This window comes from Sander vitreus, chromosome 9 (genome assembly GCF_031162955.1).
Source record: "Sander vitreus isolate 19-12246 chromosome 9, sanVit1, whole genome shotgun sequence".
Taxonomy (NCBI): domain Eukaryota; kingdom Metazoa; phylum Chordata; class Actinopteri; order Perciformes; family Percidae; genus Sander; species Sander vitreus.
Genome location: NC_135863.1, coordinates 34,306,746 through 34,330,363, shown reverse-complemented (window position 1 = coordinate 34,330,363; position 23,618 = coordinate 34,306,746). Strand labels below are relative to the sequence as shown.

The 23,618-nt window shown below is 40.6% G+C and overlaps 2 protein-coding genes across 2 annotated transcripts; one reads left to right on the top strand and one right to left on the bottom strand.

Annotated features, from left to right (window-relative positions):
- Window positions 1-1,719: 1,719 nt before the first annotated feature.
- Window positions 1,720-6,795, bottom strand: LOC144522853 (allantoinase, mitochondrial). Its single transcript, XM_078258101.1, has 11 exons — window positions 6,649-6,795; window positions 6,333-6,484; window positions 5,037-5,151; window positions 4,817-4,963; window positions 4,683-4,728; window positions 4,286-4,379; window positions 3,985-4,171; window positions 3,718-3,856; window positions 2,085-2,257; window positions 1,958-1,990; window positions 1,720-1,869 (listed from the first exon to the last, which is right to left on the bottom strand). The coding sequence occupies exons 1-11, from the start codon at window positions 6,793-6,795 to the stop codon at window positions 1,720-1,722; spliced, it is 1,383 nt and encodes a 460-aa protein (XP_078114227.1).
- Window positions 6,796-8,431: 1,636 nt separating this feature from the next.
- On the top strand, window positions 8,432-21,297 carry LOC144522984 (tetratricopeptide repeat protein 39C-like). The gene is made up of 14 exons (XM_078258228.1): window positions 8,432-9,053; window positions 9,813-9,861; window positions 10,867-10,995; window positions 11,513-11,627; window positions 12,768-13,128; window positions 14,684-14,852; window positions 15,560-15,653; window positions 15,752-15,859; window positions 15,948-16,057; window positions 16,153-16,276; window positions 17,538-17,635; window positions 17,732-17,836; window positions 17,930-17,968; window positions 18,072-21,297. The coding sequence occupies exons 1-14, from the start codon at window positions 8,905-8,907 to the stop codon at window positions 18,159-18,161; spliced, it is 1,740 nt and encodes a 579-aa protein (XP_078114354.1). The 5' UTR covers window positions 8,432-8,904; the 3' UTR covers window positions 18,162-21,297.
- Window positions 21,298-23,618: the final 2,321 nt, after the last annotated feature.

Below are 23,618 nucleotides of genomic sequence, written 5' to 3'. Positions count from 1 at the left end.
TTTAAAGACCCACTGACCGTTGTCTGATTCTCTGAAATGAATGCCCGCATTGCATTGTGGGAAATCGGCTTTGCATGCGCCCAGCTCGGGGTTATTTTATTGTTTACATCAGTATTATACTTAGCTTGGCTGATAAGAGGTTTTAATTTGACTTGTAACTTTGCTTCATTTTGACTTCTACTCTAGCGGCCTCCCAGAAAAACTTCCCTGCACTGACTGCAGCAGGCGCGGAGGAACCCACAGTGCCCCCCCCCCACAATATCCATGTTATGTGCCTATATGTATATTGTTGTCTCTACTATGTGTCTATATGGCCAATAAAACTGATTCTGATTTTTATTTATATTTTTGGTACCATGGTTGTTAAAGTTTTTCACCTAAGTTTAAAGGTTAGGGAATGTAAAAAAGAACGTTAAGGGAACGTTCCCTAAAGGTTATAACGTTAGGTAACAACTTTAGGAGAACGTTCTCTAAAACGTTAAATCGACTTTCCATTTCAACCAAAACCTAACCAAACCTAACCTTCAGGGAACGTTCCCGCAACCAAGAAGAGCCCAGAATGTTGTGGGAACCAAAAATTGTTAGCTGGGTTCAAGCAGCCAGATCATGCTCATGTTCTACCAGCGTGCATTATCAGATATGGAATCACAGCATGGTTTGTCAACTTAACAGTGCAGCTAAATAGCAGGCTGGTCAACACACACAAGACAGCTATGAGGATAATAGGGAGGAAAGAGTCCAAGCCCATACAAGCTGTTAGAAAACAAGCCGGAAGAATCACTGCAGACTCTTTACACCCTCTCTTTCCTGAATATGAACTGCTGCCATCAGGAGGAGGAGTCCGGGTACCCAGTTGTAAATAAAACAGACTAAAGTTATCATGTATCCCAATGTCCATCAAGCTGCTGAACTCCAAAAGTAAATCTTGGCACAGCAGAGCAGGGGTGCAATAAATACACCAGCACTTTAATTATTGGAGTTCATTCTTAGGGTGTTGTGTTGTTTGTGCTGTCATGTGTGTCCTTCTTTTGTGTCCTAGGACGCTTTGTTGATCTCATGTTTATGTTGATTTGATTTGATTTCATGTTGATTTTAGAAAGGTTTTTCAGTGACATGTTTATGTTGTGAAGCAACAGATTGTAGCACTACATCCAAGACAAACTTCCTCTCAGGGACAATAATGTGTATTCTATTATTCAACTCTATTATATTTTAGAATATAAAAGTCATAGTATAGTATGTCGAAAAAGTCATAGTATAGTATGTAGAAAAAGTCATAGTAGTCAAGAGGAAGTAGTCCATTCTGATAGATATTTCTCACCTGACAGATTAAGCTACCCTACATTTAACCATATCACTAGAGGATTTAGGCAATTCTGATGGATATTTCCCAATTGACGGACTAGGCTATCCTGCTTTTAATTACATTTATAGAGGAGGTAGGCCATTCAGATAGGTATTTTCAATATGACAGATTAACCACCCTGCTTTTAACAATATTTATGGAGGATGTAGGCTATTTGGATATATATTTCCCACATGACAGACTGAGCTACCCTGCTTTTAATTACCATCTATAGAGGAGGTCGGCAATTCTGCAATTTGAACCACAAACCCTCCGATTGAGAGAGATGAAGAAAACGACATGGGGCACTTTCACAGATTCAGACAACACAATAACTCTAGATAGAGTATATTAAGGTTATTTCCAGCTTGTTTTTATTGTGCTCCACATTTGGGCTGGACTGGGATGAGGAGATGCTTCCCCAGAGGCTCTGGGCAGAAGGAGCCTTCTCTGTACACCAGCTGGCCCCTGACAATGGTCACACACACCACTCCTTGCAGTGTGACACCGAGGTAAGGAGTTAGCTGCGTACAGACACACAGCATCATAAGCTCAGTCATATAAAATATGTGCTCCTTACATTATACCATTTGTTCATTTAATGTGGTTTACCTTGTTTTTATGATAAATGCTTGCTTCTTTAATCTGTGAAGCATGACAGAAAATGAAATTAATACTGTAAAAGTATAGCTTTTCTTTGTCAAAAAGTCCAAAACATGAAATGATTCCTAATACTAACTTCAAATTCTCTCTCTGGATCCCATATGACCAAGTCAGCATCATAGCCGGGGGCAAGGCTGCCCTTCTGGTTGTCAAGACTACTTAGCTGGGCTGTTTTCCGGCTGAGGAGTCTTACCACATCAGACAGCTTAAAGCCTCTCTTACTGGCTGAACTCCAGAACAGAGGCAAACCTGCAAATGGTTAAACATATGGGTGAAGAGATTGATGTATGACGTGATGTTATATGGACCTGTGTCTGCAATAAAGCTTTATTATTAACAGGCCTATAGAGAATTGAGTTGACACGCTCAAATATGTATGAGGTTTTTCATAGTTTGTCTCCTTTTTCATAGTTTGGTGTAATTCATCAATTATTTTCGTCAAGTATTTAACATTGTGCATTAGAGTCAGACTTTGGCCACCCTCTCACTGTGTTTGAACAGTAAATCCTTTTTCTGTGCTCTAAACTGGCACTCAGCTCTTGTTTACCTCCATGTGAACTTCGCCCAGTGTGGGTGATTGTCAGAAGGATTCTGGGTGGGAGGAGGGAAGGTGGGAGCAACTTATCCACAACATGTGCGAATGTACTGTATATATTCCTTCTAATATTGCACGTAACAGGTTTAAGTTGTGTGAATTGTAGCCACTGTCTCCCTCAGCTGAACAGCAGAGAGGATTTGTCAAGTAGAGACAAATCCTCGACGTGCACCAAAGACGGTGAATAATGTGAGAACAGATATTAAAACACTTATTAGTATGTCAATTTACACAATCTGCACAGTACGCGGTAGTATCTAAGTGTCACCTGACATCTCCCAAATCCCTCCGCAGTAAAATAAATTATTTAGTGAATTGAATCAGGGCACCAATTACTAATTCAATGAACATGAGATACTGATGAGTCAATGACTTCTGATGTAATTTTTAGACAGAGCATGATTGCCTTTTCAGCTAGTTGTTAACTTTGTTGTCTGTCGTTTGGCAGACATTATACAGTAGCATAGTAGGTTTATCAGTGTTTTTAGCTGAAAACAGCTGCCTGCTGCAGCTGGAAAACCAAACCAAAACAATGAGCTCAAAGATGCTAAAACACTCTGAAGAGCTGCAGAGAACTGTGCTACCACAATCAACTCCTTTCACATTACACCTTGTCATTGAACGGATTGTTAAAAATATAGATGTGGATCCCTCATTTTTATTTACATTGACTTGTCAAAGATGTTGGCTGCGTAGCCACTTTGGCATCATTTTAATGACACCTATGAAATTATCATGGTCCATCATGGTCCGTATGATATGAAATGAATGCAACATTGTGGTAACACTTCCAGTCAGTGACCATAGTTTTTACAATGCACACTGGGAAGCTTTAGGGAGCTGAACATCCAGTGCACTGAAGGAATGTTGCCACATTGGACATATTGGAAAATGCCTGATTCCCTGGGCAGTTTACTGAACTAGGGAACAGGTCGAAATGCAACTATTTAGGGATTATAAAATTCACAGTTCTGAATCATTGAAATATAATAATGTATATGTGTTGAATTGAGTTTTGCTTTAGCAGTGGTGCTAGGACTACAGTTGTTATCGTTGCTCCACTGGATAAAAAATATTGTAAATTTAATTCCCTATGGTTGTCACTAGTCCGTACCAAATTGTAGAGAAGAAATTCCTCCCCAAGCCTCAGTGAAGTCTCCATTATCCAGTTTCTTCAGATCAGGGGTGCAAGGGGAATGATCAGACACCACCATGTCAATCTGCCCAGCTTTCAGTGCGGACCATAACTGCTCCTGTGGGGACAAAAGCAATCAACTACTAGTGATCAAAGAATAATAAAGCAAATGCATCCCAGTTTTATGCTGAGGCTCACACTGAAAATAGTCAGACTTTCATCGACTGTGCATCCTCTTCTGTTTACCTGGTTAACAGATCCTCTGATGGGTGGGCAGCACTTGAATTGTGTAGCCCCTGGAGGTATGTTCTCTGCACACAGACTGAGGTAGTGGTGGGTAGTCTCCACTGTCAGGGGCGCTCCGGCCTGCCGTGCTTCCTGGATTAGTTTTAATGGCTTTGCAGAGGACAAGTGAACTATATGACACCGCACCCTGGTGCAGAGAGAGTTATCTGACTGTGACATCAATGCTACGTTTACAACCAAATGCTATCCAGAATGATGCACAATGGTATCATGGTTATTTGTCACCACGCTAACGTCTTACTGGTACTGGAGGCAGAGTTCTGTGACGGTGTGAATTGCCTCTATCTCCATGTCATCTGGTCTGGACTGCAGAAAGGTGGAGTACTGACAATAGTCTTACATGGGAAGTGATGTAGGCAGGGGAATGGAATTTATACAAACCAGCACAGGACAGAATATTAGTATCATATCAATAATGTGTTATAACCCTTAATTATTGGATATCATGTCAGCAGATATAGTTTAAATGTCCAAAGTTAAGTATAACCCTTTTCTGACTATTGTAGCTAAGAGCACTGCAAAAAATCCTAATCTTGACAAATTTGTAGTTGATTTTCTTAAGGGGTCGCATACAGCTACTGCAACAGATAAAATGCCACAGACAGATAATCTGTTGTATGCTGTAAAATGGTTGTTACCACCATTCTCCTCTGTTGTCTGCTGAACATCCCTCTCTGCATGAAACTGAAGGAGACAAAGCAGAAGTTATCTCAGTTACATTCCTGTACTTTATTTGGGTATGTTATGGAAGATGCTGCAGGTGGTAAGTTACCAGCAGGACACTTCCTGTGCCTTGCAGCTGCTTCATGGCTCTGTGTAGATCACAGTCATTCACATGAGGGAACTCCTCCACCCCACTATGGATAAGGAAACACTTGAAGCCAGCCACTCCAGCCTGGATCATGGGCCGAAGTTCTAGCTATAAAAGAGACATCTATTGTTTGTGTTTGGCACAGTCTGGCTGAGAATGTGTTCAAGCTGTTCCACTGTACCTGATTGCCAGGAATCACACCTCCCCAGAAGGCTGTGTCCACAAAACACTTCCCTGTCGCCTCCTGCAGCTTCTCGTGAAAATGTCGAAGTGTGGTAGTTGGAGGGATGCTGTTTCTGTGGGGATTTTAACAAAACTCACTGCTGGCCATTCAAATCCGATGTCTCCAAAATGTTATTTTCCTTGGCCCGATTTCTCAAAACCACTACCATATACTATACAGTCATGTGAAAAAATTAGGACACCCATGCTAAAGTTGACTAAAAAGAGGAATACAAAAATCATCTTTTGGAAATTGATCTTAATGCCTTAATTAAAAAAATGAGGAAAAATCCAATCTTTAAGGACACCAATTTTCTTTGTGAATGAATAATGTATTGTAAATAAATAAATGTTTTTCCTTAAAATACAGACGACATAAGTAAGTACACCCCTATGTTAAATTCCCATAGAGGCAGGCATATTTTTATTTTTAAAGGCCAGTTATTTCATGGATCCAGGATACTCTGCATCCTGATAAAGTTCCCTTGGCCTTTGGAATTAAAATAGCCCCCCCACATCATCACATACCCTTCACCATACCTAGAGATTGGCATGGGGTACTTTCCATAAAATCATTTCTCAATGCAAATCAAACCAGCTATTAGGCTAACTGAAATAAAACCATGCCAATCTCTAGGTATGGTGAAGGGGATGTGATGATGTGGGGCTATTTTAATTCCAATTAAGGCCAAGGGAACTTTATCAGGATGCATAGTATCCTGGATCCATGAAATAACTGTCCTTTAAAAATAAAAATATGCCTGCCTCTATGGGAATTTAACATAGGGGTGTATTTACTTATGCCCCCTGTATTTTACGGAAAAACATTTATTTATTGACGATACATTATTCATTCACAAAGAAAATTGGTGTCCTTAAAGATTGGATTTTTCCTCATTTTTTTAATTAAGGCATTAAGATCAATTTCCTAAAGATGATTTTTGTATTCCTCTTTTTAGTCAACTTTAGCATGGGTGTCCTAATTTGTTCACATGACTGTAGGTGCAAACATAAAAATGGCTTAAATATGAGATTGTCACATGGCAATACATTTCTCTTCTTTTTTTGCACAAAAAAACCCAAATTTGACTCTCAGATCCACAGTATGTACTACTACAGCCCATTGGACCTTCACCTGAGGAGGACAGTTATCTTGGAATCTGTTTACCCTGCAACCTTTCCCCTCCAACGGTGACCCTGTAAGGTCAGACAGTGGGTTTGGATTGATTTTGGGAGGGGGAAGTCTCAAACTTACAGTGGCATGTCCACAATGGTTGTCACCCCTCCAGCTGCAGCAGCCCTGGTGGCAGTCCAGAAACCCTCCCAGGAGGTGCGACCTGGTTCATTCACATGAACGTGGCAATCTACAATGCCTGGCATCACCACCCTGTCACCCACATCTAACACCTGCCATCACAGTTGGGTTACATGGAGAATAACACCATTGGTTAAGTGCGAATAGATTGTTAGAATTGTTAAATCAATTTATGAGCTTATATATCTTTCATTGTCTCTTTCCATATGTCCAATTTTAAGTATCCAAAAACTGAGACCAATGAGAGCCGGCTTACCTCACCAGCGACATCTCCAGAAAAGTCGCTGTCTGAGACTATTTGATGGATCTTCCCATCCTTTATAACGATGACAGCAGGACGGACTTCATCACCGAGCAGTACCCTCTTACTCCTCACAGCACTAACAATTGATCCAAGCTCCATGTCTGTCTTTATTGAGAATGAATGAGCACAAAAAACTCTAACTCTGCTTCTATACTTCAGAAAGGTCAGCGGCCTTGTGCTGAGGCACCACCCCCTGCTAAATGGCCCAAGCATTTGATAAGCATTTGTTGACTTTTCCTGTCTGTGTAACACGCTGAACTTCAGGTCCAACCATGCACGGCAGTTTAGGTAAAACTTCATATGTAAGGACTAAAATTAGTGAGATGAAGATAATATTATAATCACAGAGCAAGTGTGGAGACTATTGAAATGTGAATCGTGAGGACAGATAGGGTGATAAGACTGTAGTGTGTGTGTGTGTGTGTGTGTGTGTGTGTGTGTGTGTGTGTGTGTGTGTGTGTGTGGGGGGGGGTTGTTAATAAAACCAGACAGACAATGAAATGTAAAAAAGACCTTAGGCATCTGAGCGTTAATGCTGAGCCACATGGCCATTACCACAAAGGTGAGGTGGTTTTACAAATGGAATGTAGGCAAATATTGAATAAATTGGGCTCTTAGGATCAGTATTTAGTTACATCCAATTCCTACAGTGCCAATACTTATATATAGGCTGCCAGTATGCAGAAACAGGAAGGGCAAAAAGGTGATATGCTATAGATAATATTAACATATTTTCACTATTTCAATCATTAATATTTTCACTTTGTGCAGAACTCTGAACCTAACGTACCTAGGCTATAGCTAGCTGACATGTGTCAGACCTGGCTGTAAATTGACTCACCAAAGCCAGATACAGCTCATTCAGATATCTTGATGTGAGAGTTTAATGGACCCATTTGAAAATAATCATGCCCATTTGGATTCAAACAGCTTTGCCGGCTTTGAATGCATGTTAAGGCCATTTCCCAACATGTTACCTGTTCAGCTGGATAATTGTTAGGTTGTGACCCAGGTCGTACCTGAATTCTCATGACCAGCGATATATACCCATGTTGATTGGCAAAATGTGTTGCTCTCTCTTTTCTTTGTGTGAATCCAGTATATATCCTTTACATTGTAATAACATAAGGCGTGATATGTGTAAGTATATGATTGGAGTAGGGAACTGACCAATCAATGCCTTGTATCTGGCATAACCCCAAAAACAGGACTCTTCTGTCCTGGGGGGCCCTCTGTTCATGTTAACAGTTTCCAGATGTTTTCAATACAAGTGGGGTAAAGTTCATGCATCTCCTTATACCAAATCTTAAGTCAAAGTGTAAATCGTCAGATACCACAGCTGCATGTCATTCCCCCTCTCTCTCCCCGTTCATGTCTGAAGCTGACCTGTCAAAAATAACAGCCTAAAAATGTCAAAATCATTTTCTTAAAAGAAAATGAACAAACGACATATAGCCTACAAATAGGTATACTGGGCCATGGCAAAGGTGATTTACAATAACATAAACCTAGGCTATTTAAAAAGAATAATATCAAGTATAGCAGCTCTGCCTTCACTTTACTTGGGCTACCTATAGTGTGCCGCAGGTGGCTCAGTCTGTGCGTCTATTGGCTGCAGGCTGGAGGGGCTGGGTTGTGAACCTATAGGTGCGGAGGGAGTCTGAGCAAAGGAAGCTGACAGGATGCAGCTTCGCCTCAGCAGGCCTCATCCCTCCATCCTCCCGGCGATGCGCTGTGCGTTATGACGCCAGGCCGTTTGACGAGTGCATTACGTGGGACTGGCAGAGCAGCACAGCAGCCTGGATCCTCGTTATGTAATGCATCGGATGCTGCTGCACGACGGAGAGAAGCTGGTGGGGGGGAACTGACGGATGGCTTATTTAGTGACAAATAACGGTGCGTTGGCTTGACTGAATGTAGGCTACAGACGTCTGCTGTCGGCAAGAACAATGATAACTGTAAATCGCTGGAGTGCAGAGTGAGCGAGCCATCAGTGGCCTATCCCTGAGGTGCACACACGTCTGGAGCCTGCGGAAGCTGCACAGCCTTTTTTTCTTTCAGGCGATCCGTTTCTGTCTCTGTTTAAAATCTTCTCCCGTATCAGTTCAAATAAACCAATGCGGGTTTGTTTTAGAAAAGAAACAGATTCATATTTTGTTCTCCATCGCACTGGTATAGTCCAACAGCCACTGTGCTGTAGTATAAACAATGGCGGGTCCCGAGCAGTCCCAGCAGCAGCAGCAGCAGGTAGAGGAGAAGGCAGAGTACATAGATGATGCTGAGATGGCCCTGCAAGGTATTAACATGCTGCTTAACAACGGCTTCAAAGAGAGCGACGAGCTTTTCAGGAGATACAGGTAATTATTTGATGCTATATATAATAATAATGTGTTGCAGTGTTTTGCATGGTTTTAATACCCTTTAATATCAGCAATTCAAAACACTAGGTACAGCATATACTACCACTATGCAAACAGTGAAAACATTGCTCCACATATATAATAATAATTCAAATAAATGACATATTATTAGGTTCCAAATGCATGTGAAAGCTTGTTTATGAGTGAGAGGGGGGTCTATTGGCCCCAGGTCTTACCGGTTACTGGTTTTGGCATGCTGTAGACCACCTCTATTTTAATGTTTCTAACAGAAAGATGAGATTTTCATCATGGAGACAAGCGGCACTATGCACCTACAGTAGGTGACCACAATGTCCCCCTGCACATCAGACAGATTTTTTAAAATATCCTATGTTTTGGGGGCATTTTTCCTTTTTACAATAAATAAATACATTTGATAGCTAACAGCGTGAGGTGGATGCAACATGTCAAACAGATAGTAGTCACACCTTGACATCAGCCATGACAGCTGAACAATGGGGGATTGTGGCTGCACCTGCACACAAGTTACCATCCACGACTCCTATTAGTTATGCATACAGTATAATCTATTCTCTTCTGCTTTCTGGGTGCTGATACAGAGGTGTGCCACAGCTATAGGAAGACAACGCTTGAGATTGTGTTGTAATTATAATTTTCAACAGAATATCCAACTGAATTTGTTTTCTGTTTTCTTCTGTGGTCTCCACATCTTTCTCCTTTCTGTTCTCTGTGTAGGACCCAGAGTCCACTTATGAGCTTTGGGGCCAGTTTCGTCAGCTTCCTGGTGAGTTTCCTCTCAACTGGAGATAACGTGATCAAACAAAAATGCCAGAGGAAATAGCAGTTAGTTTTAAGAAATTGCAATTATGATATTAATATAACTTCATAACTGATATAGCAGCAGAGATAGATTTCAGCCCCTACCGTCACCGTTCATAAGGAAAGCACCCAGTATCACCTGAAATAACCCAATCTGTCAGCTTGGTTGCTATTGTCACCACTGGCATCCTCTCCCTTGTTTTTACAAACATTAACATAATGGATGTTTCCTCTCAACAACAGCATTACTCTTGCAGAGAAGCACATTACAGTAACGCTGCGTCCATCGCAAGTGGGAGAGGGAGAATTCACACACACACACACACACACACACACACACACACACACACACACACACACACACACACTCACAAACACACGCAGACAATAAGGCCAGAGGTGATGTCATCCTCTGTCCCCAGATGTTAAATGGCCTTGAAGGCAGTGGGGGTAGTGAGATCTGACTATTATGTGGGCATTCATACATGCGCTGGGGTTAGTTAAAATGCAGCATAAATGGAAAGAATGCCTCAATTCTACAAGAAAGTATCAAAATGCTAAACCACAAAACCTATCTCTAAATGTCACTCAAATATCACTACATTTTGTACTGCCTGCTTCATTTATGATTGTGTGAATATTAACTCACTTGTTAAGGGTGATCTGAAGAGGTTTCAGCAACATCAGAGCAAAGATTTTCTGCATGTGTTGGCTGTGTAGCATCTTTCCAAACACACAGCTGTACGGATGTCACTGTGTTCTTCCATTCACTGTCATGCAGAAAGAGCCCTTTGTCCTTCTAGGACTGTTACTTAACACGCCTTCCCTCTTATTACAGTTTGTAAGCCAGCCCAAGTATAGATATCCTCTGTATAACAAGAACATTTGATATTAGAATAATAATGCATTAATGCTTTTAAAATAAAATAGATTTATTATGAACAAAACGTTTTATTGCATTGCATTGCAGAACGCCATGATGACATTTGAGGAGGAGAAGATGCAGATGGCCTGTGACGACCTGAGGACCACTGAGAAACTGTGTGAGAGCGACAGCTCAGGAGTCATAGAGACAATCAGAAACAAGATTAAAAAAAGTGTGAGTACATCTATGGACAATTGAAAAAAATGTATATGGACTGTTGCATGGTAACCTTGAAACTCTTAACTAATGGTGCTATCCTGTCAAAGTTGAGCAGCAAGAACACTAATTCACACATATAGATTTTTCAGTTAGTTTGTGTGAACAAACAGGATTCCATTGTCGCTGATGTCTCCTAATATGGCCGCCAGAACAGGTTGCTGTTCAGATAGCACTGTTTATATCCTCGGCATCTGGCCTAATGATGCAGGCAGCAGTGAGATCATGCCAAACCCACTCACAGATTTGATTAGTGCTTCTGTGAAATGTAATTAACAAACTCAGTGAGGAGTGTGGGGGCTGTCTAGCAACTCTAGGAAAACTATGGCTGCCAGCCGCTGGGTGAAGTTGCAGGTTATGTGTATTACTGCATATTGAATGTGTGTGTGTGTGTGTGTGTGTGTGTGTGTGTGTGTGTGTGTGTGTGTGTGTGTGTGTGTGTGTGTGTGTGTGTGTTTGTGTGTGCGTGACACAGATGGACTCACAGAGGTCAGGAGTTGTGGTCGTGGACCGCCTACAGAGACAGATTATCGTTGCTGACTGTCAGGTGTACCTTGCCGTGCTGTCCTTCGTCAAGCAGGAACTTTCAGGTAATCAAATCGAACCCATGAGAGTGTAACCTTAAATGTCTATCTTTCATGGCAACCAGTTGTGAAGGCATTATGTCATCATGGTGTGTGTCTCACTGTATGACTGACTGCATGTAGAGCATAGAATGTATATAAATTCTTATGAATAGTATAACTCAAGAACAAGATGATAGAAATGTCATACTTACAGATAAACAGTGTAGAGCAGAGTACCTGGTTTTATTTAGGAGCACATCTATACATGTTAATAAGAAATAACTGAATTTGTAATGATTATTGTAATTACTGTATAAAGTCAGGTGTGTAAGCATAAAAATATTTGTTTAGTATATTTTCTCCATTAATCGATTGATTGATTGTTTGGTTTGTGCAACCAATAGTCCAAAATTACAATTTATTGAAAATAAAATGTTATTAATAAAATAAAAATGAAAATCACTTAAAAGATCAAAATAGTTATAGTAATTAATTTTCTCTCCATAGGGTAATCGATTAATTGGCTAATCTTTTCAGCTGTACCTTTACATACTGTACTGTACTGTAGTATACAAAACTACATATTTTAAAAGCTCTCCATATGGTTTGTATATCATATCTTAATTTGTAAAGTAACTAGTAAATAGTTAGTCAAATAATTGTAGTGAAGTAAAAAGTACGTTTCCATCTGAATTGTAGTAAGTAGAAGTAGAAAGTGGCAGAAACAGAAAAGTCTCAAGTAAAGTGCCTCAAATTTGTGCTTACGTACAGTACTTGAGTATATATACACTATTCTACCACTAGTTAGCATGCTAACATTTGTTAATTAGCACTGATGAAAACTTAAGGGATCACCAAAGTTTTAACAATTCATCCTGAAGGGAACATGAATATATGTAACACATTTCATGGCAATCCATCAAATAGTGTTGAGATACTTCAGTCCGGACCAAAGTGGTGGACCGACTGACTGACAGACAGACTGACATTGCTGATCCTAGAGCACCACTGCTAGTGTGGCTAAAAAAAGAATCAACAGTGTAATTATGACCTACATCAATGAGATTAATTAATCACTTTATTACAGAAAAATATGGTCTTGTTCTTCCCCTTGAGCCATGGAAAACCTCATCAAAAGTATCTTGTTCACATTTCCACTAACAGCTTATATCAAAGGAGGCTGGATCCTACGTAAGGCGTGGAAAATGTACAATAAGTGCCACAGTGACATCAGCCAGCTGCAGGAGGCCTGTCAGCAGGGGCCCTCGGTCCACCAGGAGTCCCTCTCGACGGACAACGCCAACCACAACGTGGCAGTGGAGAACTGCGTGACGGCCGAGGCCCTGGACCGGCTCAAAGGCTCTGTCAGCTTCGGCTACGGCCTCTTCCACCTGTGCATCTCCATGGTACCACCACACCTGCTCAAGATTATCAACCTGCTGGGTTTCCCTGGTGACCGTCTCCAGGGCCTGTCCTCCCTGATGTATGCAAGTGAGAGCAGGGACATGAAGGCACCACTCGCTACGTGAGTAGTAGTCTTCTATTGTTTTCCTTTATTTATTTTTTACAGAGAGACTTATAGCATTGGAGGGGGGCATATCCTTGTGAAATAAACTGTACAATTGTAGTTAACTTAAGACTTTAAAGCAGCTATAAGCAATATTTTTATATTAAGAATCAACTAATTGTAATGTGAAAGGTGCCGCTCCACAGCTGACCAACCCACAAATTATCACCCAACTCAGCATCAATGGCCCTGTTCAGACCTGGCATTATGTGTGAACACACCCAAGACGCATTTAGGGTGCATTGAGATCTGATCGCCCAGACCACATTCAGAGATTTCCACACAAATGGTCACATTCTTTTAGAAGTGTGCATGTGAATGTGTCCGGGGCCACTGACGTCCTCTGCCTAAGCCTAAGGGTAGTGATTCTAAAATCACGTAAGTTGGCTTTTAAGTTGACGTCTGAACATTTCTAAAAGTCCACAGAGATATATTACTAGTGCGTCAAACATCTTTCTGGTTTGCCTGGAACACCCCAAGAGATAGACCTAGTCTATATTGTTTTGATTTCTTCTTTTTATTTTAATTTCTGACAGAGCAGGAAAGGGAAGCGCATTGCTGCCTAGTTAAAAACAACAACACATTTGGTCTTTGCAAACACAAAAGATGTACGTGTTTATGTGCATATAGAGCGGGCGTGTGGAGACTGTCCAAATGTGATTGGATCACCCATGACGCATGTTCATGTCAGGTCTGAACAGGGCCAATTAATGCAGGTTCAATAATTGGGGAAAACCAACAACCCTTAATACTAAATCCTAGGAACTTGAGGATCATGAGGATGAACTATGCCGTCCTCAACGTTATTGTCCTGTAACTCTGTAAAATAATGCTTACTAGCAACCCATTACAAAAGTCATAATAAATAATAGACATAATACATTAGTTCACAGGATGTTTTTTTATCCAATGAATTATGATTATCCTGGCCCCTATAATTAGAACCTTCTGCATAGCATGATCTCTGGTAACCTCTGCTTTCACTGGCATGCTGTAACTACTGATAATGCCACTATATAATATATTTCAATTAAGGTAGGTGTGTGTTTCACCTGTAAAAATATGTGAACCAGTTCCATGCCCCTTTTTACATGTCGTCGCTGTTGGATGAAAACCTTGTATGTCTAAAACGGTTGCTTTTTAGGAAATGAAAAAAGGCTCATTTGGAAACCGTATATTGAGGTATTTACCTTGGACAAAGTCAGATGATAATCGCCTCGTCACTGTTTAAATATTTGTAAAACCCACAGGCAGACATAAAGGGTGACCAATAGCATTGATTTATGTAAAGTAATTAAAATGACAAAATATTGAAATGCAAGGTTTCAGCCCGACAGCGACGATGTGAAACATAGACCTACCCTAATTTAAATATATTCTATACTGCCAATATTAGTACATATTTAGCTGCATATTTACCTTTCATAAATATGCAGTGTAATACAGATTGTGATGGAGCTTCAGATCCCAGATTTCAGACTGGCTGTAATGATTCTCCTGTTGTGTTGCTCAGGTTGGCCCTCTTGTGGTACCACACAGTAGTGCTGCCTTTCTTTGCCCTGGATGGCTCTGATACACATGAGGGGCTGCTGGAAGCCAAAGCTATTCTGCAGAGAAAGTCAGTGGTTTACCCCAACTCATCCCTCTTCATGTTCTTTAAAGGACGAGTTCACAGGCTAGAGGTATGTGCAGCAGGCTCAGGGCTGCTAACAACCAGTGACAGATAAGCCAAACTTTAACAAGTCTATTGAAGCTTAAAGGTGCAATATGTAATACTGACAGCTAGTGTTTAAAATAGTTACTGCAGTACAAATTCTAAATACTGGAGAGAGATTACATTTTTACAGGTATATCTGGCAACCCGAAAGTACACAGGCCAAAACACAAACAGACATTACGTCACAGAATGGAAATTTCAAAAGGAGAAAATACTAGCATTAGCACTGTTGTCAGAAAAGATAGTATTTCAACTTAGCATGTTTCCTTAATATCTGATGATGCATTGGGTTCATTTTTGGATTTATTACAGTAAATATATTACATGTTGGACCTTTAAAGTGGTTTATTTGTGTTTGTAATGCTAGATAAAGACATTGGATGGCAAATATACTGTACAGTAGACAAACCTTTTGTTGTTTACCATAGGCTGGTACAGCAGTCTCTGTTCAAGCACATATCATTAATATGCATGTCAGATGGTTCATTAACTCACCAACATCTAATCCACTATTTATCTAACTCTCATTCAACACATGCATGTAGTGTGTCTAACATAATTACCGTTACCTGTGTGTGTGTGTGTGTGTGTGTGTGTGTGTGTGTGTGTGTGTGTGTGTGTGTGTGTGTGTGTGTGTGTGTGTGTGTGTGTGTGTGCTCTCTCTGTCCCCAGTGCCATATCAACAGTGCTTTGGCCTGTTTCCATGATGCATTAGAGCTTGCATCAGATCAAAGAGAGATCCAGCATGTGTGTCTCTATGAGATTGGTACGTGTTTGCTCATCAGGTTAGTTGTGACATACTGGCACTTGGCATACAGCACAGGAAGGGATTCATTTGACTCTGTCTGCTTGTCTATGTTTCAGGTTGGTGTAGCATGATAGAGATGAATTTTGAAGATGCATACACGTCGTTTGAAAGGCTGAAGAATGAGTCGCGATGGTCGCAGTGCTACTACGCCTACTTGACCGGAGGTAAGCCTGTCACATTTTAACGTATGCTAACACTGCTGGGATGTTTCTACTCGGTAGTTTATATAATCTTTTTTGTATTTTTTCCCAGTGTGTCAGGGTGCTTCGGGTGACCTAGATGGAGCAAGCGGAGTTTTCAAAGATGTGCAGAAGCTGTTCAAAAGAAAAAACAACCAAATAGAGCAGTTTGCTGTCAAAAGGGTGGGTTTTGCTGCAAAGTTTGCTCTTTTTCTCTCTTTCGAAAGTCATCACAAGTGTGTCACAAAAGTTGTCCTCTGTCTGATCCTTATCTGCAGGCTGAGAGATTGAGAAAGATCTCGCCCACCAGAGAGCTATGCATCCTCGGTGTAATTGAAGTGCTGTATCTGTGGAAAGCGCTTCCAAACTGCTCCTCATCTAAACTGCAGATAATGAATCAGGGTGAATGGAACCTTTATGATTCATAGCAACATAACCAAGTTACCTGCAGCTAGGCATGTCGCGATAGTCAATAAATCAATTAATCGCACAAAAAAGAAATTAGCTCGATAATTTTTCCGGCCGCGATAATTTCCATTTGCATGCTTGTTTGTTTTCCTTGTCTCTCTCTCTCTCTCTCTTTCTCTCTCTCTCTCTCTACCAAAGAGACTGGAGGACCACTCTCGGTTCCTTAGTGTAACGAGGAGTGAACCCTCTTGTCAGTCGCATGCTCATGCTCTTTCTTCTCCTGGAGGAGCGAGAGAGACAGAGAAAGTTGAGAGTTGGAGCAGGGTTTCAGGAAAGTGTGTCCATGTGTCAGAGGCTCCCGGACAGTGAACTGAGACTCCGTTACCTGCTTGTCGGTCAACGGTTAATGATCGGTTATTTAATTTCATTGTGCTTTCTTTTGGAAGGTTGGCTGCCAAAAATTGCCACTTAATAGCTAATTAATTAGCCTGAGGTAAACGATAGCTATCAGTAAACAGAAGTGATGTGGTGGCTGGCAGTGTGTGCGCCAGTGTTTGTGTGTGTGTGTGTGTGTGTGTGTGTGTGTGTGTGTGTGTGTGTGTGTGTGTGTGTGTCGGCCCGCCCCTGCGGAGCTCCGACCTGCAGACAGCAGAGGAGCAGAAGAAAGTAGCTGCAACTTCACCAAAATGAAGACTGAAAAACAGAACTATTTTGGTACAAACATTTACTCGCCATGTGGCAGGTAGCCATATAGATATAGATAGATATCATTTATTAATTATATATTATTATTTAAATTTAATATTTTGTGTTTAATAAATAATTGTTAAATGTAGTACAGAGTATGTAGTCTATCGCACAAACACTCGAGGAATGCTGCAAACATTTGACAGCAAGTACGAATTGCCTGGGAGAACATACGGGTCACAAACGGCAATCCCACAACTGTCCAACAGCGTGAAAGACGGCATGCTAAAGGAGATCAAAGACATATTGTGGATATTTAAAATGTCTTCCAGTTCTAGTGTTAAATATTCTTTAGAAATAAAAGTTTCTTTGAAAAGGTGTACCTGCATTATTATGCCATTATCATTATATTAGATGAAAATGGTCTCAGAACAACATTATCGTTTATCGCAATAATTTTTGGGACAATTTATCGTCCAGCAAAATTTGTTATCGTGACAGGCCTACCTGCAGCCGGATTTCTAAGAATTTCATTTTGTGTGATAATTTCCTCTGTATGTCTGCTCAGTGTTACAGAGTTTAGATTTGGCTTCGTTTAGAGGCCTGAAACACCTTCTTCTTGGTGCCATTCACAAATGTCATGGAAATATGAGGGATGCTGTTCAGGTATATTTCTACATTTAGCACTGAATGACTTTGCAGTTAATCGACACTTTGAATGTTACTCAGCTTGCTCTCCTATCCATTTGATCTGTGATCCAGTCACTCCAGCTGGCTGCTAGAGATGAGTATGGACGACAGATCAACTCATATGTTCAGCCGTATGCCATCTATGAGCTTGGATGTATACTCCTTGCAAAACAGGAGGTCAGTCTGCCAGCATTCACATTTTTATTTGAAATGAACTGATGGAGCCACATGTATCAGTTATAATCTAGTCTTTTTTGTATTGCAATTCAGACTCTGGCAAGGGGAAGATCATTGCTACTTCAAGCCAAGGTAAAAATATTTACATAGCAATTATATAAATTTGAAATCATTTGAATTTCCCAGATGTTTCAATACATTTTTAAATTCTATCTATCAATCTAAAATGTTTTAGGAGGATTTCACAGGCTACGACTTTGAGAACAGGCTTCATGTCCGCATCCATTCAGCTCTGGCTTCTTTGAAGGAAGTAGTGCCTCAGTGACTCCAGGAAGGGAAGCTACAATGGCTCAAGCTATGCTCATGGCAAGTTTTAAGCCATTCAAAATAACTGTATGACACCCCAGTGAACATACTCATGTATTTTTCATTCTTAAAGGATTTAGGGAAATACACTTGTTTGTCATTTTACCCAGTCAGATTGATATAAAGTGTCATCTCTGTTCATTTTGTACAGAGATGTATACGTTTGTACATGTGTTCATACAAGCTTAGCACAAATTAAATGGAAATGGCTAGCCTACCTATGTCAAAAACCTTCAACACTATGATACCAGTACAGACTTCTTCTTCGCCAGCAAGCTAGTCACCAATGCGTCCATACTTTTGTTATTGCAGTGCACAAACCAGACAAGCCCACAAATGGGACAGGACTGTTGAGACGCTGCACGCCACAAAGTAGTTGTTGGTAAAAGAAATTGTTTCAACTGCTTGTAAAACCATGAGTTTTTGCATTTCTGTTTTATGGCTTGATCAGAAATAGTATTCACTGTATAGATAAGACATATTTGGTGTTGTTAGAAGGTAGACTTTCAGTTTGATGGAGCTAAACTAGCTGTTTCCCCTTGCTTCCTGTCCTAGCGCTAAGCTAGGCTAAACATGTCCCTGGCCTATTTCTAAACAGGTTGCACAGAAATTAAATATATATTAATCCTCGACCCTGGGCAAAACAACAAACAAGCAAATTTCTCCAAATCTGTAACTGTGTTTTCGGCACCCAAATGTATTATCTAGCTAGTTACAATTTTCCTCATTAACGTGTGCATTTGGAGGATATCAGTAATGCCTCCTCTCCCTTCAGTAAGCAATTCAGCACAAAAAATAGCGTTTTAATGAGATCACATGTCCCTTAATAGTAACAATATAATTAAATACACAGGTATTTGTGTTTTTCACATTCTTTAAAAACATGCAAATTACATTTGAGCATCTTACTTCAATAATAATCACATATTATGAAAAAGATGAGGGACATATGTTTGTAAAATTGCAAATGGGTTGATTCATATCACAAAGGGGCCACTTACTATAATCACAATTGAAATAAAATGACAAACTTGTAGTCAAATTAGTTACCATGGGAATCGTTAAATAACTAGTCACCCTACATCACACATAGTCATCATCACACAACTCGGCTATTCGCATTCAAGTAGTTAGACGTCATAAATTTATAATTGAGAAATCACCACACTTCACAATGCCCTAATAATGTTTTTGATGTGATAACACCGGGCATTGATCCTGTGCACTATGCATGGCATGGCAGGGTAACCGGGGCGATAAGACTGCTGTCACATGTACCTCTATGTCCATTCCTGCAAATACATACTGTATATAAGGTATTTTAATACAGTACACTCTGTACTGTGATATTACCATTGAAAGGTGCTGGTAAATGTCAGCCCAATTAACGTATAGTACTAGTGACTTATTTTAATAGTGTTTTAGTGATACAAGCTTTTGAAATTAGTCCATAATAGTGACAAGTTTATTTATTACAGAAAAGAAGTTGTACTTTTGCAAGTGTCATTTACAGTATGCTATTTTAGTTTGAAATCCTGTGATGGCCAGCAGGATAGACTGCAGTGTTGTGATTAAGCTGGTTCATAAGTATGATCTTAACTTGGACAATGAATAATATTTCTGTGATAAGAATGATTTTAACAAACTTTCTCTACACAGATTCACACTGTACATATAAATCATTCTGTGCAGGGTATTGACTTTTATTAATGAGCACTCTTTTTCTCATGCAAGCAATATAAGTGAAAGGAGGGCATCTTACTGAGGTTTTCAACAATGACTGTGTTTTTAGGGCTGTCAGCGTTAACGCGTTAATCGCGATGCGATTAAGGGCCGACGCGATGCGATTAATTTTTTTTAATCGCATTAATCGCATGCCGACATTAATTTATTTTACACTTCACTGGGCTTCGCGTCGTGCCTAACAGGCTACTATTTTTACCCTTTGCAGCACCGTTACTTCTCATCAAGCTGCCACTTCCTCCTAACACATCCTGCTGCTGCAGGCTGCAGGCATGATGGAGAAAGACAGCAGCAATGAAATCCTGAGTGGAGCTTTTTATTTTCCAAAACTCTCGGACGGCACGTAGACAAGTTTAAAGCCATATGCACATTGTGTAAAGCCGAATTAAAATATCACGAAGCACGTCCAGCTTGAGCTACCACCTACGGAGCTAAGCATAGTAGTACAGTTAACGTGATGCTACCCGCTAGCATGCTGGAGAGTGCTACTTGCCGACCTGTGGATGAAACCAAATCCCAAAAAATTACTACAGCTCTTGCGAAACGGGTGGCAACTAACTGCAGACCTACTACGGTTGGCATGTTCTGACCTGTCTCGTTACGGTCGAGGGGGACAGCAGCCTCACACACAGCCTGTATGACACGGAGAAAGCAGCCACACTGGAACTGCTGCAAGGTGCTGCAAACGCTGTCTCATTAACCGCTGATCACTGGACGTCAGTGAGTAATCAACATTATTTAGGAGTTACTAAACACTATATTGACTCTAGTAAGGATAGGGATTTTTAGTTTTTTAGTTAGGTACTTGGAGGAATTGTGCAATAATGACAGATTCACACATTTTTCTTTTGTTTACAGTAAAAAAATAATTACAAATCTTAAAATCAAGTTCATAAAGTCACTTTCTTTGCATTCATTTGATTCCCAATCAAGATACACTGGTAAACATTGCTTTCGATTGTTAATATGTACTTAAAAACTTCTGAAATGCAAAATAATAGAATTTTAATCATGTGATAAAATATGCCATTAATCGCAATTAACTATAGAAATTCAGCGATTAAAAATTTTTAATCGTTTGACAGCCCTAGTGTTTTTCATCCCATGTTCAAGGTTGTGGACATGTCGATTTGTTTTGCTCATGCTACACTGGTTAGACAAAGCCAGTCATCACCTGTGGCTGTGATAGATGTAAACTGTGGTAAATGTTAGGGTGACTACTGTGCAAGTGGTCAGTGCAGTGCAAGTAACGTAACGGTGAAATGTCAGTAACCTTCCTGCTGTACCAAATAGATCTGTCACTGAAAGAATTTTTCCTTTTGTCATGACATTTTGTTGAAATTGAGTTAACATGTCAAGATGATGGTGTTCCAATTCATCACTGAAATCTACAATAAACTGTTCTTCATTAATCTAGTCAAATATGTGGTGTTTTTCTTTGCCTCTGAGTTCTTTTCTGATGAAATTGGACAGTTAGCATATTATATCCAATGTGTTAGGCTAGACATGATTGTGCAGTAATTCACATGGAAAACAATTATGTACCAGACCACTCTAAATATAAAACCTAACTATAAATCACTTGGTCCGGTTAAAGTGATTATATGTAACTTTGTAATGTTTCTGAAGCTCTGTCAATTTTCATACAATGATCTTAAATGACCTGTAGCAGCAAACGAGACTAACAGTGAAAAGAACACTATTTAGGGGTCCAAGCCCGAGTCTGCAAGAACCGGCGGTAGCAAGAGCTACGCCGTTCGCACAGCAGGGCTGCGGAACCCTATTGTTTTTCTAAGGATTAATTAGGGGTCCAAGCCCAAGTCTGCAAGAACGGGCAATAGCAAAGCTATGCCGTTTGCACAGCAGGGCTGTAGAACCGTATTGTTTTTCTACTGATTTTTATTATTCTTCTCCGCCTAAAACTCTGACTACAGCCTAAACCATACATGGTGGGGGATTGGCATTTTCAGGAATGGTCCAGAACTCTGCAAGGACCTCAGGTGCAACAATTCACCCACTTCCACCACTAGGTGGCGCTATAGCAGAAATGCCCCTATAACTCCCACACCGTACACCATACATTCAAAAACCATACATCCACGCGTTCCGTGGATCCAACTGAATCACATGATATAGGCCACGCCCATTTCCGCCTACATTTTTATGCGTGAAAAATCGCGATTTATCAAAAACCTACTTTTTCGAACTCCTCCTAGACCGTGCGACCGATCGGCACAAAATTTAGCAGGTAGCATCTCCAGATGGGCCGGACAAAAAGTGAATAAAAAGATTGCAAATATTACGCACAAACAAATTTGTGTAGCTAACTATGAAAACACCAACTTTGCCATATCTCGGCCAAAATAAATGCCATCAACGCCAAACTTTAGATTCTTGTTTACCATGACCCTCTGAAGGTCACCCATGCGTTTTACAGGGTAGATAGACAATGGGTCACGGACCACACCTACCAAACATTACACATGTGGACCACTAGGTGGCGCTATAATGTTTTTTTGCCTTTAACTCCCACATTACACATCGCACATTACAAATCCTTACATCCACGTGTTCCTTGAATCAAGCTGAATCACATGATATACACGCCACGCCCATTTCTGCTTAAATTTCGTTCCGCAATATCGCGCAATGCGCAAAACCAACTTTTCCGAACTCGTCCTAGGCCGTGCGACGGATCAGCACGAAACCTGGTAAGTAGCATCTCCAGATGGACATGACCAAAAGTTACTCAAGGAATTTTGCTACGTTAAAGTATGCACATTTGACGACCAAACAAATTTTCCTAGCTAGCTACCACACACGTATCATATCATATCTCGACCAAATTAAATGTTATCAGCAAGTTCAACATCCTACTACGATGCTCTGTACCAAATTTGGTAAAGATCGGCCTTTAGGGGGCGCTATAAGCCACGTTTATTTGTTTTGGCCAATAACTCAATGCATTTAATTGGGGAATTTGCAATTACAATATCTCTGCCACAGTAAATGCAATCAACACGAAACTTGTGGTGCTCGTTCGGCATGCCGCTCTGAGGCGCTCTACTAAATTTGGCGAAGATCGGCCATTAGGGGGCGCTATAATCAACGTAGACGTGTTTTGGCCCTTTTACTCAATGTTAATGACACATTTGCAATGGGAATGTACCACAGACCTTGCAGCTCACACTAATCAATATTTACTGATGTTTGCCTCCTACGTTACGTTTTGGTTTTCGCTTTTGCTTCCACAACCTTCACAGTGGACAAATGCAAGTCTTTTCTCTCACTTTTTCAATCCAAAATCAACACCATTCATAGGCGCCGATACCGTGCAATTAAACATTGCAGTTGGTGCTAAGTGGAGCGTCTGTCATAGTGTGATTGGTTATGTTGGTGTCATTGATTCTTAATTTCCCACGAAGCGCCCACGGAGGAAAATATAAATCGGCGCCTATGACGCCATTTACAACAACATCACCTCCCCTACTCCTTCAACCACCACACCTGCCTCCCCCCCTCCACCCTCTCGGTCACACTCTCTCTCTTAAGAAGTTTGTTTATTGTAGAGAATTGTTAAAGGTAGTCTGTATATGAATGCAGGTGAACTTTTGACCGCTACATTTGCAACGACGTACCGCAGACGTCGCGACTCGCACCTCTTGATATTTAC

Excerpts from the sequence above, each read along its gene's own strand:
- LOC144522853 (XM_078258101.1), bottom strand. The coding sequence starts at position 6,795 with ATGGAGCTTGGATCAATTGTTAGTGCTGTGAGGAGTAAGAGGGTACTG. Across the intron at positions 4,964-5,036 it reads GTGTGATTCCTGGCAATCAG|CTAGAACTTCGGCCCATGAT; the intron begins GTACAGTGGAAC and ends TCTCTTTTATAG. Across the intron at positions 3,857-3,984 it reads TCAGAGGATCTGTTAACCAG|GAGCAGTTATGGTCCGCACT; the intron begins GTAAACAGAAGA and ends TTGTCCCCACAG.
- LOC144522984 (XM_078258228.1), top strand. The coding sequence starts at position 8,905 with ATGGCGGGTCCCGAGCAGTCCCAGCAGCAGCAGCAGCAGGTAGAGGAG. Across the intron at positions 15,654-15,751 it reads TGTGTGTCTCTATGAGATTG|GTTGGTGTAGCATGATAGAG; the intron begins GTACGTGTTTGC and ends TCTATGTTTCAG. Across the intron at positions 16,277-17,537 it reads ACTGCAGATAATGAATCAGG|TGTTACAGAGTTTAGATTTG; the intron begins GTGAATGGAACC and ends ATGTCTGCTCAG.